General features: G+C 35.3%; 1 protein-coding gene across 8 annotated transcripts in view; it reads left to right on the top strand.

Annotated features, from left to right (window-relative positions):
* The window catches only part of Pfk (ATP-dependent 6-phosphofructokinase), a 433,792-nt gene that overhangs the window by 130,478 nt on the left and 288,569 nt on the right, over window positions 1–14,745 (top strand). For all 8 annotated transcript variants that reach the window (XR_010822829.1, XR_010822830.1, XR_010822831.1 and 5 more), the window contains exon 7: window positions 1,147–1,335. Coding sequence is in view for 5 of the 8 variants with exons in the window: in XM_066728950.1 (XP_066585047.1) it covers window positions 1,147–1,335 (189 nt within the window). In the remaining 3 variants the exon portion in view is untranslated. The remainder of the gene's footprint in view (window positions 1–1,146; window positions 1,336–14,745) is intronic.

The raw sequence follows: 14,745 nt of genomic DNA on the forward strand, positions 1-14,745 counted from the left end.
GGCAAAGGACTGGCAAAAGACTGGATTCCCATATTGCATCAAGTATGGCAATGGGTGATGTAAAAGACTGCCTTTTCGTTGGCTATTAAGCTTTTGCTAGACTTTTCCCATTCTTAAAACAAATGATGGGGATCAATAGATTTTTTTTTAAATGGAAAAAAAATTCAGCGGTGGAACTCGAACCTGAACCAGCTTCAATCTTACGTATAGCTATCCGAGAATTTTGTCAACTCGGCTAACCTACAAGTTATTTGGCATGGGTTCGTTTATTTAAACTAAACTATACGATATATTTGTCTGTTGTTTCTATATAAGTGAAAATAGTCTTTCATCAAAATCGAAGTTTGGCTGAATGGATAAACGTCGGACAGCTGTACGTAAGATTGAAGCTGGTTCAGGTTCGAGTTCCACCGCTGAATTTTTTTCCATTTAAAAAAAAATTCTATTGATCCCCATCATTTGTTTTAAGAATGGGAAAAGTCTAGCAAAAGCTTAATAGCCAACGAAAAGGCAGTCTTTTACATCACCCATTGCCATACTTGATCCAATATGGGAATCCAGTCTTTTGCCAGTCCTTTGCCATTGGATTGCTCCATCTTTGCCAGACTTTTTTTTTACGCGGGATAGTGTCGTTCTCTAGAATTCTGTAATTTTTTTCTAATTTTCCCCATTTCACAATGTTAGCCGAAAAATTGTCTCTCAGTTATTCCAGTTATTCAACTAAAGCTTCTGCTACCAATTATAACAGATGAAAACTAATAAACATGTCTATTGTTTAATATGCTATATTCAGTAATAAGTAACTACTTTAAAAATATCCAAGTTTTACAATTTTGTGTACCTTGCTTAAATATAATTATTCTCTCCGTCTGTAGATGAAAAAAGAAGAGTAAACGTCTGTTTATCTGACCCGCCCTCGTTGAATCGTAATATTCTAAGGGACATTTTCTTGTAAGATGCTTTTGCCTAATTTAGCAGTTTAGCTAAGCTGCCCATTTGACATTTTCTGTAAAAGAAAGGTACGAATATGTCCGTAATGTATCTAAAGCGATGGTAACAACACAAAAAAAAAATCACCGCCGTATGCAATCTCCCTCCTAATTTCTATAACTATTGTGTCTACATTAATAAATACGATATTTTTAGGAAAGGCTTACTGGGCAACGACTAAATATAATTATTGTGGCTGAAGGTGCAGTCGACCGAAATGGAGATCCTATTACTGCTGAAAAAGTACATCAAGTGGTTGTTGAAAAATTGCAACAAGATACAAGAATTACTGTACTTGGTCATGTACAAAGAGGTGGGAATCCATCAGCCTTTGATAGAGTTCTGGTTAGTAAAACAAATTTTATCTACAATTTTTTATCAAATAAAATTTACAGGATGGAACAATATCGCCTAATGCTTGTAAATTAGGTGATCTTAATGATTACCCGATACAAAATCTCCTAAGTCGCATTAAATTCTGCTCCGTAATTATCGATATATAGGGTGTCCTGTTTAATAGTTTCAAGCCGGAAACACCAAATAGAGCAGCCGTTTCTGAGGAGAAAACCCTTGTGAAGTTTTTCCTAAAACATTTAATTAAAAAGTTATTAAGGATAGAAATTCAGAATATCCTATTTATCGAGCACAAGAAGTGCAAAATGCGGGAATTGGATTGATGGATAGTTGACGCACTAATAATTAATAGAATATGATTGTATCGAATTAGCATGTGAGGCAATCGAAGGTTTGGCAGTAAGACAAAGAGTGAGAGAGGACGTAGGGTGTTTAATGAGACTGAGTGTGGAAAAACAATTGGACTGAATTGCTGAGTCTCGTGTGCCGTCCAATAATAGACCTAAAAACTTCAAATATCAATTACGCATGATTAATTCAAGCAAAATCAAGAGACACGGTAGTGTCTCGACTGCAAGTACATGTAAGAGTAGATAAAGACATGTCTATACCACCGTCAAGGCACACTACTTCTCTTATACAGCTAGTTTAGCCATCCTAATTTTGAAGCCGATTTATTTCCCTCAATGATCCATTGTCATGGTTTAAGGGGATGCATTGAGTGACACTAACACTCATTCAAGTTTATCTTCCAAACTATTAGGAATATGAACTTTTTTGTAGAGATTAAATTTACTCTTTTGACTGTACTGAAGCGCGCTATAAACTCGGTTTCTCAAAATGATAAAAAAAAGTTTTCATAAAAATTCTAAATACTTATAATTTTGTTGGTCATAATAATATTGAAAATTAGGCCTTGTAGCGCGCTTACGAAAAGTTCTATGACTAATTGGAGACCAAGCAGAAACAAATATACCTAAAATTGTGGAAGATTTTTTTTAAAAACTAAATTAGTTATTGAAAGACAAGTTTGACACTGTTTTACCGACAGAGAAGTTTCACAGTGCATTAGACAAGGGCAGGGCTATATAAGCTCTCTCGCTTTAGAAGGGGTACCCACTCTCTCCCCACCATTCACCGCTAAACAAACCAACTCTCCTACATACAGCAAGACGGCTGGCTAATGCTGCCTGTCGGTGTGATTCCGTAGCGCAATGCAAGAATAAATAATTATTTCTAGGTTTTAGGGTTAGGTTTTCGCAAAACCGACCTTGTACCGCCCTTCCATATCATTTCGGGAGGCTACAGAAAAATTTTCAAAGTATTTTTTTATCTACAAATTTAAAAAAACTTGAATTGGTTGACGAAAGCGTGAATCGTAGCAGCCAACGCTGATCGCTAAGTTGTGTAGCGCATCAGCGTCGGCTGCTACGAGTTGTGCATTCGTCAAATGAGTCAATTTATTTGAGATTTGTAGATAACAAAATACTTTGAAAATTTTACTGTAGCCTCCCTAAATGATATGGAAGGGCGGTACAAGGTTGGTTTTGCGAAAACCTAACCCTAAAACCTAGAAATAATTATTTATTCTTGCATTGCGCTACGGAATCACACCGACAGTTAGCGTTACCCAGCCGTCTTGCTGTGTATTGGTACTCGTAGGTTATACGCTACACAACTTAGCGATCAGCGTCGACTGCTACGAGTCACGCTTTCGTCAACTAATTCAAGTTTTTTGAGACTTTTAGAGGATATAATGATTTGATAAATTTATAGTAGTTTTCGGAAATGATATGGAAGGGCGGTACAACGCCGGATTTTTGAAAACTTAACGTTGAAATCTACAAATAATTATTTGTTCTTCCATTCCGCTACGGATTCACACCGACAGGCAGCGTTAGCCAGCCGTCTTGCTGTGTGTAGGAGAGTTGGTTTGTTTAACGGGGAATGGTGGGGAGAGAGTGGGTGCCTCTTCTAAAGCAAGAGAGCTAATAGGCCTGTCGTTGTCTAACGCACTGTGAAACTTCTCTGTCGGAAAAACAGTGTAAAACTTGTCTTTCAATAACTAATTTAGTTTTTTAGAAAAATCTTCCACATTTTTAGGTATATTTCTTTCTTCTTGGACCTCAAATTAGTCATAGAACTTTTCTTTAGCGCGCTACAAGGCCTAATTTTCAATATTATTATGACCAACAAAAATATAAGTATTCATAATTTTTATGAAAATTATTTTTTATAATTTTGAGAAACCGAGTTTGTAGCGCGCTTCAGTACAGTCAAAAGAGAAAATTTAATCTCTACAAAAAAGTTCATATTCCTAATAGTTTGGAAGATAAATTTGAATGAGTGTTTGATTCGCTCAATGCATCCCCTTAAGTAAAGCGTTTCTTAAAATGGTTTTGAAAAAGCTTTCATTTCAGCCTATAAACATCAAAATCAGTTCATGCAATTCAGAAATCTCATACTGAATTATCCCATAAAATACAAGCTTGGCTTGTAAAAAAATAAACGGCAAGTACATAAATCGTATAGCGTAAATAATGTAGTAAATTAAAATATTCCAATTAAAGAAAGTATTGAAATCCAAATGTTAGGCAAGTATATATTTTTACCGTGGCAAATTTGAAACTTCGAAACAAAAAAAGAGGAAGGCAAAGATTACTTGCCGGGGACCCTTTGTATGTAATGGCACTAAATAGTCATATTTTGAAATTACGAGAAGCAACGCTTGTGTTATAAGATAGTGTCTTACGTAGGAAGATTATGGATTCGGCAAGTAACTGTTTTGTCTTACTATTGTTTTGTTTCGAAATTTTAACTTTTGCCACGGTAAATATATATACTTGCTTAAAATTTGGATTTTAATACTTTTCTTAATTGGAATATATTAATTTACTATATTAGTCTAAGAGCTAGCTACCAAAAACAGATATGATAAAGTGTAGTTAAAAGTTTTATGTAAACACGTTCCTTAGTAACACCCAAACACATAGCCTTGTAGCCAGAAGTCGGTCCCGGGGAGCGAAGCGTGGGCGGACGCTCAAACATGAAAATTTTTAATGAAAAAGAAATGATCGAGTGTAGTCTTGAAATTTAGCCAACTTGTAGTTTTTAACATTAGTAATCACGTAATAACTTTGCCAGAAGTTTATGTCGGGGATAAAACGTTGCCAGAAGTCGATGAACATGTAAAGAAAATATTAAAATTTCAATGACAAGGTGCATTTCTGGTGACTTTATTTTCGTATTATTTAGTGATTAAAAAGTCTGTAAATAAATTGCCAGAAGTTAGAATGGTGGCTAAGTTGGTGAAAAATGATAGTATCGTCAGAAATTCCTACAGCGGAGAGACGTTCTTTAACATTTAAATTTTAAATGCAAATGACAAGACACGTTTCTGGCAATTGTTTTTTTTTTTCTTATTTACACTATTGTTTAACTATAAATGCTATGACAGAAGACTGAGTGAGGGAGATGCATTAAAAAAAGTACAATAATCATGATAGCAAGTGAGCGCTTACGGTGAATTATTAAAGCATATTATACAAATAAAAATATATAATGATGTAAATTGAGAAGTAAACGAATAAATTTAACTGGGTATATTGATGGGTGAGTAAACAGAGAGAAAAATTTAAATCATTAAAAAAAATATATTTTTTATGAAATACATAATAGCTATTTTCAACATTCGCAATTTGATGAATAATCTGTATCCTCGTCGCTGTTATAATCAATATCTGATTCACCCTCTGAAACATAAATAAACATTTTTATAAAATTTGTAAACAATTAATGATATGCGTAATATAATAAATGGAAAGTCTACCTTCAGATTCTTCGTTATTTATTATAATATCTTTGACTGTTGTTGGTAATTGCTGTCCGTCGAACCATTTAAAGTCGTATATCGTCTCTTTATCTGTCCAACCACAATCAATTGGTTCGAGCTCCGTTGGAAGTTTTAGGTGAGCGTTTGACCAAATATTTGAAATATATCTCGCCCTTTCAAATTGCTGTCGTAGCTCAGCCTGGCAAGGAGGTAAGTTTGATGCGTCGAAATTTTGTAGAATTTTTTTTTTGGAACGGTTCATGGATATTTTTTATTTTATAATTTCATAAAAAAATCTCAAATCGAGTTATATTTATAGTTTGTGTTTGTTTTATCGATGTAATTCCATATAGATGACTCGTGTATATTTCCAATTCTTGGAAAACCTCATCTTTATTACACGATATGTTCGATAGATTGGAAAAAGCCTTCATATATTTTTTTGAGTTGGACATTATTTTAAAAGGGCGTAGCTTGCCTTTTCTGAAGAATGGTGGGTTGTAATCACAACTGGTAAAAGCGTGAAAACCAGGCAACGCTTTACACAAGTCTTCGCCAAGTAAATTATGTAGCTTATTGACATCAATTATATGCTTCTTATTTGCTACGCCACATTCTATGAAGATGTTACTTTGGCCTTTACGGTGATGCATATTTCCGAGCATAATAATTAAAATATCCGTATCTGAACATTTTATTGTTATACTGGCATCATAGTCAATGTTTACTGCATGAAACACAATTTTTCTGTGTGCTTCTTTATGCGAGGGACAGGAGAATTCATGACTTGTACTTTTAATAACTTTTTTGTTACTATTAACCTCATGTGTGTTGCAAATAACGTGATTTAAAAAAATCTTTGTATTGCCAATAAAAGTAGCTAGTTCATTACTTTCCCAATGATTGATTAAAAATGAAACGAGAGCCGTCTTAAAGCTGTCATTCCTAAGCTCCTTCGCGAAGTCAGTAGGCCGTGTTTGCTGCGGACCAAAAGTGACAATCACGATCATTAGCTCGCCTTCCTCGCATACATCGTTCATAATCCTTAATCGATGGCTGACAGTATCGACCGAAAATCAAATGTATATTTGATGCATTATTATTAGTGATCATCTGTAGTATCTTTTTTGAAATGCCGCTAAATGTTTTAGGAACTTCCTTCATACAATGAAGCAAAAAGAAACCATCAAACAAGAGGACGTCAGTATGTTTAGGCGCAACGGTCTCAACTTGCAGACATTTCAGTATACTGGATTTATCTCTCTTAAAAATCATTCCATCCGTATGACACAACGACATGGGGATCGGAGTAATGGGAAAAGTTAAAGTTTTTGCAATATCTGCATTGTTTTCCATAGATATAGCTAACATACGCCCAAAAAGATCACGCTGAAGTTGAACTTCTTGAACTTTGTTATTGACAATCACTTTTTTCTTTTCATAACTGCTAGAAAAATTAAATATTTTATTCTGTTTTAAAGGAGCCTCAAAACTCTCGATATTTTCAGCACATTTCGAGATAAACTGTTTTCTTTGCAGTTCACCAGTTTCTTCCACTTTCAGTAAAAAATCAGCAACACTGTTAGAGGCACAACGCCCTGTACTGATATCATATAATTTATCATGATTCAGTTTATTGCTATCAAAAGGATCAATATTATTTTTTACAACTACAATAAATGCGTTTAATTGTAAAGTATCTTTTTTAATTTGATGTTTTTCTAACTCAGATGTTCTGTCTTGAGCTTTTTTTATGCCACATGCCTCGTATACATGAAACATAATTGCTGATCTCAACCCATGGCTTTTAGCCCACCGCTGACGGGCTGCAATGGAATTTGTAAAATGCGATATACCCGTAAGTTTTCGAGCAGCATCGGGATTGACGGTCTGCTCTATTGTTAGATCAACTGGTATCCTGGAAAAACATTTGTCTGTTCGATTGACACCGAACATGCCTTGCTTAAAGCAATCTGCCAAATCTGGATGTGTTTCTTCTACTTTTAAAAGATTATCGTAATATTTTTGTGTCCATCTTGCGTAGTTCATTTGATTAAATATAAAGAAAATATTGCTTATTTTCGGAAGAACATATTTGTACAGTTGAAAGTCGCCCATTCTGATACTCCTGCTTAGCATAAGATAATAATTTATAAAATCGATGTAATTTATATAGAATGCTGCCGTTTTGCCAAATTGCCATTTTTCGTGTCTTCTTTATATTGCAAATACTTGCTTACTATTTCAGAAAAATCTTCGGTTTCAACCATATTATTCAAAGATTTTTCAGTTTCAAGTTTTAATAATTCTTCCATAACATCTTCAGATATTTCGATTTTATACTCACTTAAAAAATGTTCCATATGTAACATTTGTAGACCTAAAGCTACTAATGGGTGCAAGCGTTTACACATATTGAAGTGCTTTCCACTAATATAACCGTTAACAGAACCCCACTTGCCAGTACCTCGCTCTCAACCATCATGTGGGTGAGACCACAATCGTCGATATATTTACCTACCCCCTTAAAATATGAGAGCATTATATGAAAATCTCCTAAGTGTATAAATAAATTTTCAAAAGTAGGCTTTTCCTCAGATTGGATTTGAAATGCTACTTTTGCAATAGCAAATCGTACGTTACTTGCATTGATGGCTGTCGACATTCTTCAGCAATTTGTTGACTCTGCCTCATCGTTTCGTAAACGACTGATATGTTAGTAGGTGACGCGTTTATTGGTGTCAATACGAAATTTTTTGTTTCGGACTGTTATCTTGTATTATTTTGTTATTAAATCCTATCCACATTGGTGTGTTAGGAATTTTACAGTAATGCGAGAGTACCCATGCAATATTCAACTTTGTCATTGTATCAAAAGTAGTTGATGTTATTTTACGCAAGTCGTTGTTGACCGGTAATAAATACTCACGTAATTTAGGTTTTTTAGTATATACAGGCAATTCTGGAGCAATAATATCTAATGTTCATCTTCTTTTAAAACCAGGGCCCGACTCATCATTACTGTTACCATTATCACGTGCAAGACAAAATAATATTTTCCACTGGAAGTACATTTTGATACAGTATTCCTACCATGTCATGAAGCGTATCCTTACCATTGCAAGTCTCAACGAATCTATCGTAATTGTCAAACGCGACACCTGTAGAATATTCAGAAGCTAATATTACCTATTCTGGACACACGTTTGACTTATTGCATAAAGAATAAGTAGCTTCAGTTTCTAGTTCTTCCGTGATATTGTAACTACAGCAATGACCAAACTTATTTATTACGTCGATAACTTTTCTACTGCTTGTGATACTTTTTAATAACATAGCAAGAGTAATATGTTCGCCTGTTTTTATTTTTCCATGATGCGTGGCATATATGATATCCTGAGAGATGGAGTTAATTTTACGGATACAATTTGCACTACTTTTTGTTCGCTTATCAGGACCGCAAATTAAGGACTGTAAAAAATGTTACAGCTCAATTGGTACATCACACTCTCCAGCAATCAAGTCCTTTAACTTTATTTCAGTCGGCAACGGTTTCTTCTTCATGTTGATCAATCTTTTCCGTAAAATGAAGGCGGCATGTTGCAAATCTACATCATCCTGTAACATATCAAACTTTTCCTGAGCGACTGCTGTTATGTCTTCAGGAACGATGAGTTTCTTACTGTGCATGACAATAATCTGTATTTTCTGTTTGAAATAGCTCTTCAATTTTTCAATCAATCTAAAATCTTTGGTTACAGTATCGAACGAATCATACACATCTGTGTACAACTTTTCTAAAATGTTATTGTACATTTCAGTCGGAAATTTAAAAAAATTGCTTTCTTTTGCTTTACAACTTTTTCTTCTACAAAAAGTACAATTTCTTGGAAGGCTGACTCGTGAAAATTTCTATAATTGTGCCAGTCTGATTCAACTGATTTTTCTTCCTTTAAAATGTTCTTAAAATATAATGTCTTACACGTATTATGATAAGAAATTATTGCTTCGGCTGCCATACGATTAATCATTTCCAAAGTACCTCTGTCGTCTCGAGGTCTTTAGCTTTAATTGTAATTTTTTCTAAAAGCTTATTATCTGTGGACCTGTAAATAGGTAATATACCATTCTCTTTGCGTACTCGCGCCTTCTCACAGAAAAAACAAACTTTTTGTTCTTTAGCTTCCCTATAATCTTCCATTGTTTTATGGGCCTCGATTACGTTTGATTCTGCTGATAAGAAAAATGTTAAAAGTTTATATTTATTTTAGAAAGCTAAGCGTTCTTTACATAAGGAATTACATTTTTCACAAAGAAAACATAAAGCGTGTAACGTATAATTGTAAAAATATTAATTTATTATTTACCCGATTGTATTACACACGCTGGTTCAGAGGTTTCAACATCAATAACATCTGGTGAAACATCCATATTCTCGATTTCGCATGACGCTGTTAATAAAAAAAAAGTTTTAATAGTCTCGTGCGTGCGTCTACATATTCTAATATATTATTAATAAATTATTTAATATAATCTTATAACCTTAATATAGGAACTATATAAAATATTTACAAAATAAAGATGGCTCTATTTTACCTGGTTTATCTACGAATGAACTTTCGGGAATGTCACTCAAATTAAGAGTCGACGATGATTCCAATGTTTTATATTTATTAATATTTTTTTGTTGAATCGCTAAAAAGTTTTTGCAACATATCGAATGATAGCCATGTATATTCGTCACACTAGCTGGTAATGAGACGTTACAATATTTCAGTTTTAAAGCTACACGGATATCCAGTATATGTTGACACTTTTGCAACTCCTCTTCAGTAAATAAAATTATTTTATCAGTAATATCGATGCACTCAAAAACACAGAACGGTTTGGAGGTCATTTTTAGTATTTATATCGAGATTTACACGACGATGTGATGAGTTTAAAATGGTGCTTTCGCAGCAACGTCTATAAGATACACTGACGCTTGCCTTCGTTTTGAATAGTAATCGTTAGTGCCCCTTCCACAATAAAGGGCACTTTTTTTTTTTTTTTTTTATATTTATTGCATTAGAACCTATTAAGGGTTATTAGCATTACAATATGTACATCTTTATTAGTAATATGATCAGCAGAACACTTAAGGCGATATTAACATAGCAGTTCAGAGGACTTCAAAAAGCCAAACAGAAAGTAGAGCGGTTTAATTTTAGGCAAAGCAAGGAATTCCTCAATGCAGTAAGGAGAAAAATAATTTAACTTACGCAGTCTAGCGACCATTTGACTTCTTGCCTCCTCTAGCAGAGTACAATTCCATAGAATATGGTTCAGATCCTGAACTGGGCTTCCACAGTCACAGGCGGCGTCTTTAATTATTCTAACCCTGGCCAAGGAAGATCTAAGGTGATAGTGATTGGACCGGGCCCTATTAACCCAAGTAATAAAATCTCTAGGCAGGGAAAGCCCTTTGAACCATGGCTGACTACAGTTTCTATAGTATCTGTCAAAATATATAGTTCCCTTATATGTCCCCTCTTGAAAGAGAGAATTCTTAAATTTAATGACCGCTTTCCTCCCAAACAGTTCAAAAAAGTCAGTATAGGGCAGAGTAATGTTACTAGAAGGCGTTTTCAAACATGCTTCCTTCGCAAGTTTATCCACTTTATCATTCCCCTTTATACCGACGTGTGAAGGAATCCAATGCAGCAGGATGATCTTGTTTTTTAGAGTACCATTTAAAATTTTCTTAATCTTGAGAACATAAGGATTGATTTTGGAGTGTCCATACGGATTGGCTATGGCTTGCAAAACACTAAGGGAGTCAGAGTATATGTAAGCTGCAGAGAAGTTGATTCCAGTTAAAAGCTCCAGAGCCCTTAGAAGCGCAATGGCCTCTCCCGTGAAAATCGAAGCCTCTTGGTTAATACTCCATTTAAGCGATATGTTTAACTCTGGGGAAAACATTGCACATCCTACTGCCCTTCCTGAGCTCAACAAGGAATCAGAATTACTCTGAAATTTACTTGCGTCGGTGTAGAAGGAAACACCTGTCTTAACTCTGCTGTGTAAGTGCTCTAAAAAAATTTGAGAGTGATGATTGCTTTCTTTGATTGCAAAACCTAAATCAGTATTTATTCTGATGGGTTCCATTCTGCTTCTGTAATCATTAAGGTCCATAGGTATAGGTCTATTCTCATGTATTAATGGGAGGAAACTAGAAAACGAAGATAATTGGTTCATCAGCAAAGTCATAAAATGCCCCTGTATCTCAAAGATCTTTAAATTGTGTACAACCTGAGCTACCAGGGAGTTGTGGTTGGAAAGCCTGCTAGCCAAAAATCTATTACACAGGATCTTAGCTCTTTCTTTAATATGCATACAATTGGATTCACCAAGCAGAATATTAGAGGGAGTACTGGATCGATACCCCAAAACTTGTCTGAGACATGCATATTGAATTCTTTCAATTTTCACTGAAAGGGATTCTAGATATGGGTAATAAATAAAGCTGCTATAATCCATAATAGATCTAATAAGCCCCTTATAGATTATGAGTCCTGTGTTAGGATTGGCTCCCCATTTTAGGCCAGAAATGAATTTAAGAATATTAAGCCTTTGAAAACACTTGTTTTTAATATAATCTACATGGTTTGTAAATTTTTGCTCGTAGTCAAACCAAACTCCTAAGAACTTAACTGCGGCACTAGATTTTATATTATAGTTCCTCAAAGATAAGCAGGCAACACTTGGTTTTATGGATTTCCTATTAAAGTGAATGAGAACTGATTTAGCTGGTGCAAGGTCAAGACCCAATTCTAGTAGATTGCCATGGATAGTGAGCAGCGCCTTCTCCATAGCTTTTTTATCGGTTTGTGGGTTTGTGACTGTAGTGTAAATGGTCAGATCATCAGCAAATTGTACATTCTTTATATTCCTAGGGACGTTTTTTATAATATCGTTTACATATATTATGTACAATAATGGACTGAGCACCCCACCTTGAGGGAGACCTTTGTATGTCTTTCTTACCGCAGAAGCCGATTCAATTCCAGAGAATGTAAGCGTTCTTTCATAAGTTAAGAAATGAATGAAAGCTAGAAGATTTGCAGGACAAGGACAGCCAATGTTGCTGAGTTTCTCAATTAATATGTTAGGTAGGACGCTGTCAAAGGCTTCTCTAACATCCAGAAAGCAGGCTAACACTTCTTTGCCTGTATGGAAAGCTTTTTCGATTTCCAATGTCAGGGATGCAAGGCAGTCAACACAAGAATAGTTCGTTCTAAACCCTGCTTGAGTAACCGGAAGAAGGGACAGATGTTCTACCCACCATTGAAGACGTTGTTTCACCATTCTTTCAAATAATTTGGCAACACACGATGTGAGTGAGATGGGACGAACACCTTTATTATACCCGCCTTTCGGAATGAACAGAATTCTACTCTGTCTCCAGGTTTGAGGAAATTCCATTGATGAGTATGCATCATTATAGAGATCTAGTAGAACCTTTAGGAATTCTGTTGGAAGATTTGTTACACTTTTATAACAAATTAGATCTGGGCCTGGGGAGGACTTCGTGTTGCATCTAGAGAGTGCATACTTGAGTTCCTCCTTGGTGAATTTATCACTAAGAAACTGATTTTCATTTTCCTGGAATATAATGAGAGGATTAACGGGATCCCTCAAGCCCTCTGTAGCCAACATTACGGAACGAAAAACGAGGGAGAATTGTCCAGCGCTCTTTTTCAACCGATTTCAATGTTTTTGGGCTTATTGGAATCGTTAGGACTCGCCTTTCGTCATAAATAAAGCCGTATTTTCTAAAAAATGTAAAAAAATAAAATTGTTTAAAAATTCGCATTAATAATATTTAAACGCAAAATAAATCGAAAAATCGGGCTTCTTTATGACGAGGTGCCAGACCTAACGATTCCAACAAGCCCAAAAACATTGAAATCGGTTGAGAAATAGAGCCGTACCATTGTCCCGCGTTTCTGAGGTGGACGAAAACCAAAAATTTGTAGGAAGGCAGCTAGGCTTCCGCCCCTCTCGTGGCTCACGCTAACGTGTTCCCCCACTCCAGCATCCAAACTTACTGCGAAGCTTTCCTCATATTTACGCTATTCCCCTATCTGTAGCTATACACATATAAATACCGTTAAAATAATGTTGAGAACATTTCATTTCGCCGATATAATGAAATTGCTAAAAATGCAATTATCATTTTGAAATAAAATTGTAGAAAAGGAGATTTCGTAATGCTTGAAATATAGGGCATACGGCGAAACGCGGGACAATGGTACAGTCGTATTTTTCAAAAGAATTTGATGAGACTAATAATAATTAAAGCCATTCTTCATGTAGATTGTCCTAAAGAGCTCGCATTTTCGATAAAGCTTATAGTTTTTCAGCTATGAACGATTGAAGTTGCACGGCGCACAAATACATATTTCTTCTCTCGCGTAGATCAGCTGTTGTGCACGTCCATCTTCAATCGTTCATAATTAGAAAACTATAAGCTTTATCGAAAATGCGAGCTCTTTAGGACAATCTACATGAAGAATGGCTTTAGTTATGACTAGTCTCATCAAATTCTATTGAGAAATACGCCTGTACCATTGTCCCGCGTTTTGCCGTAATTTCACCTCTTCAATCGTCCTGACTCGTTCATTCTGCAATTTATTTCGGAACAAATAAAAGTACGATTGCACATTGAAAAATTACATTAGAAGTTCTCGATAATGTACATGCTGCTATGAGTATTTCTTAATCTTATAAAGCTTGTCGTAGAAGGTGCAATGCAATAAATTTAGAAGGGCAATTTCGCGATTGAAAATAAGACGCACATACATACATAGTAAACGCAATGTGTGTTTGTTTACAGTACACTCACGAGTCACTAACACAGTCGCACCCGTATGTAAGTAGGCCTACTATGCTGGTGTACATACGCTGGACGAGGCAACAAGCTGCAGAGGGGAGAGGGGAAGCTAATTTTATTTACTTCGAGTATGCATCTTTTTACAGTTCACGTTGTAATGACCAAAAGAAGCGTTGCAAAATTATGAAAATATAAAAGCGTCTCCCCTTTTCACGCTCTATTCAATGATGCCACCCAACTTGTTGATGCATTTTTACTTTGCTCGAAATAAATTGCAGCATGAACGAGTCAGGACGCTTGAAGACCAGAAATTACGTTAAAACGCTGGACAATGGTACAGGCGTATTTCTCAATAGAATTTGATGAGACTAGTCATAACTAAAACCATTCTTCATGTAGATTGTCCTAAAGAGCTCACATTTTCGATAAAGCTTATAGTTTTCTAATTATGAACGATTGAAGATGGACGTGCACAACAGCTGATCTACGCGAGAGAAGAAATATGTATTTGTGCGCCGTGCAACTTCAATCGTTCATAGCTGAAAAACTATAAGCTTTATCGAAAATGCGAGCTCTTTAGGACAATCTACATGAAGAATGGCTTTAATTATTATTAGTCTCATCAAATTCTTTTGAAAAATACGACTGTACCATTGTCCCGCGTTTCGCCGTATGCCCTATATTTCAAGCATTA

This window comes from Prorops nasuta, unplaced genomic scaffold (genome assembly GCF_024137725.1).
Source record: "Prorops nasuta isolate Cenicafe-Biocafe unplaced genomic scaffold, Cenicafe_Pnas_1.2 PNAS00006, whole genome shotgun sequence".
NCBI classification, from domain to species: domain Eukaryota; kingdom Metazoa; phylum Arthropoda; class Insecta; order Hymenoptera; family Bethylidae; genus Prorops; species Prorops nasuta.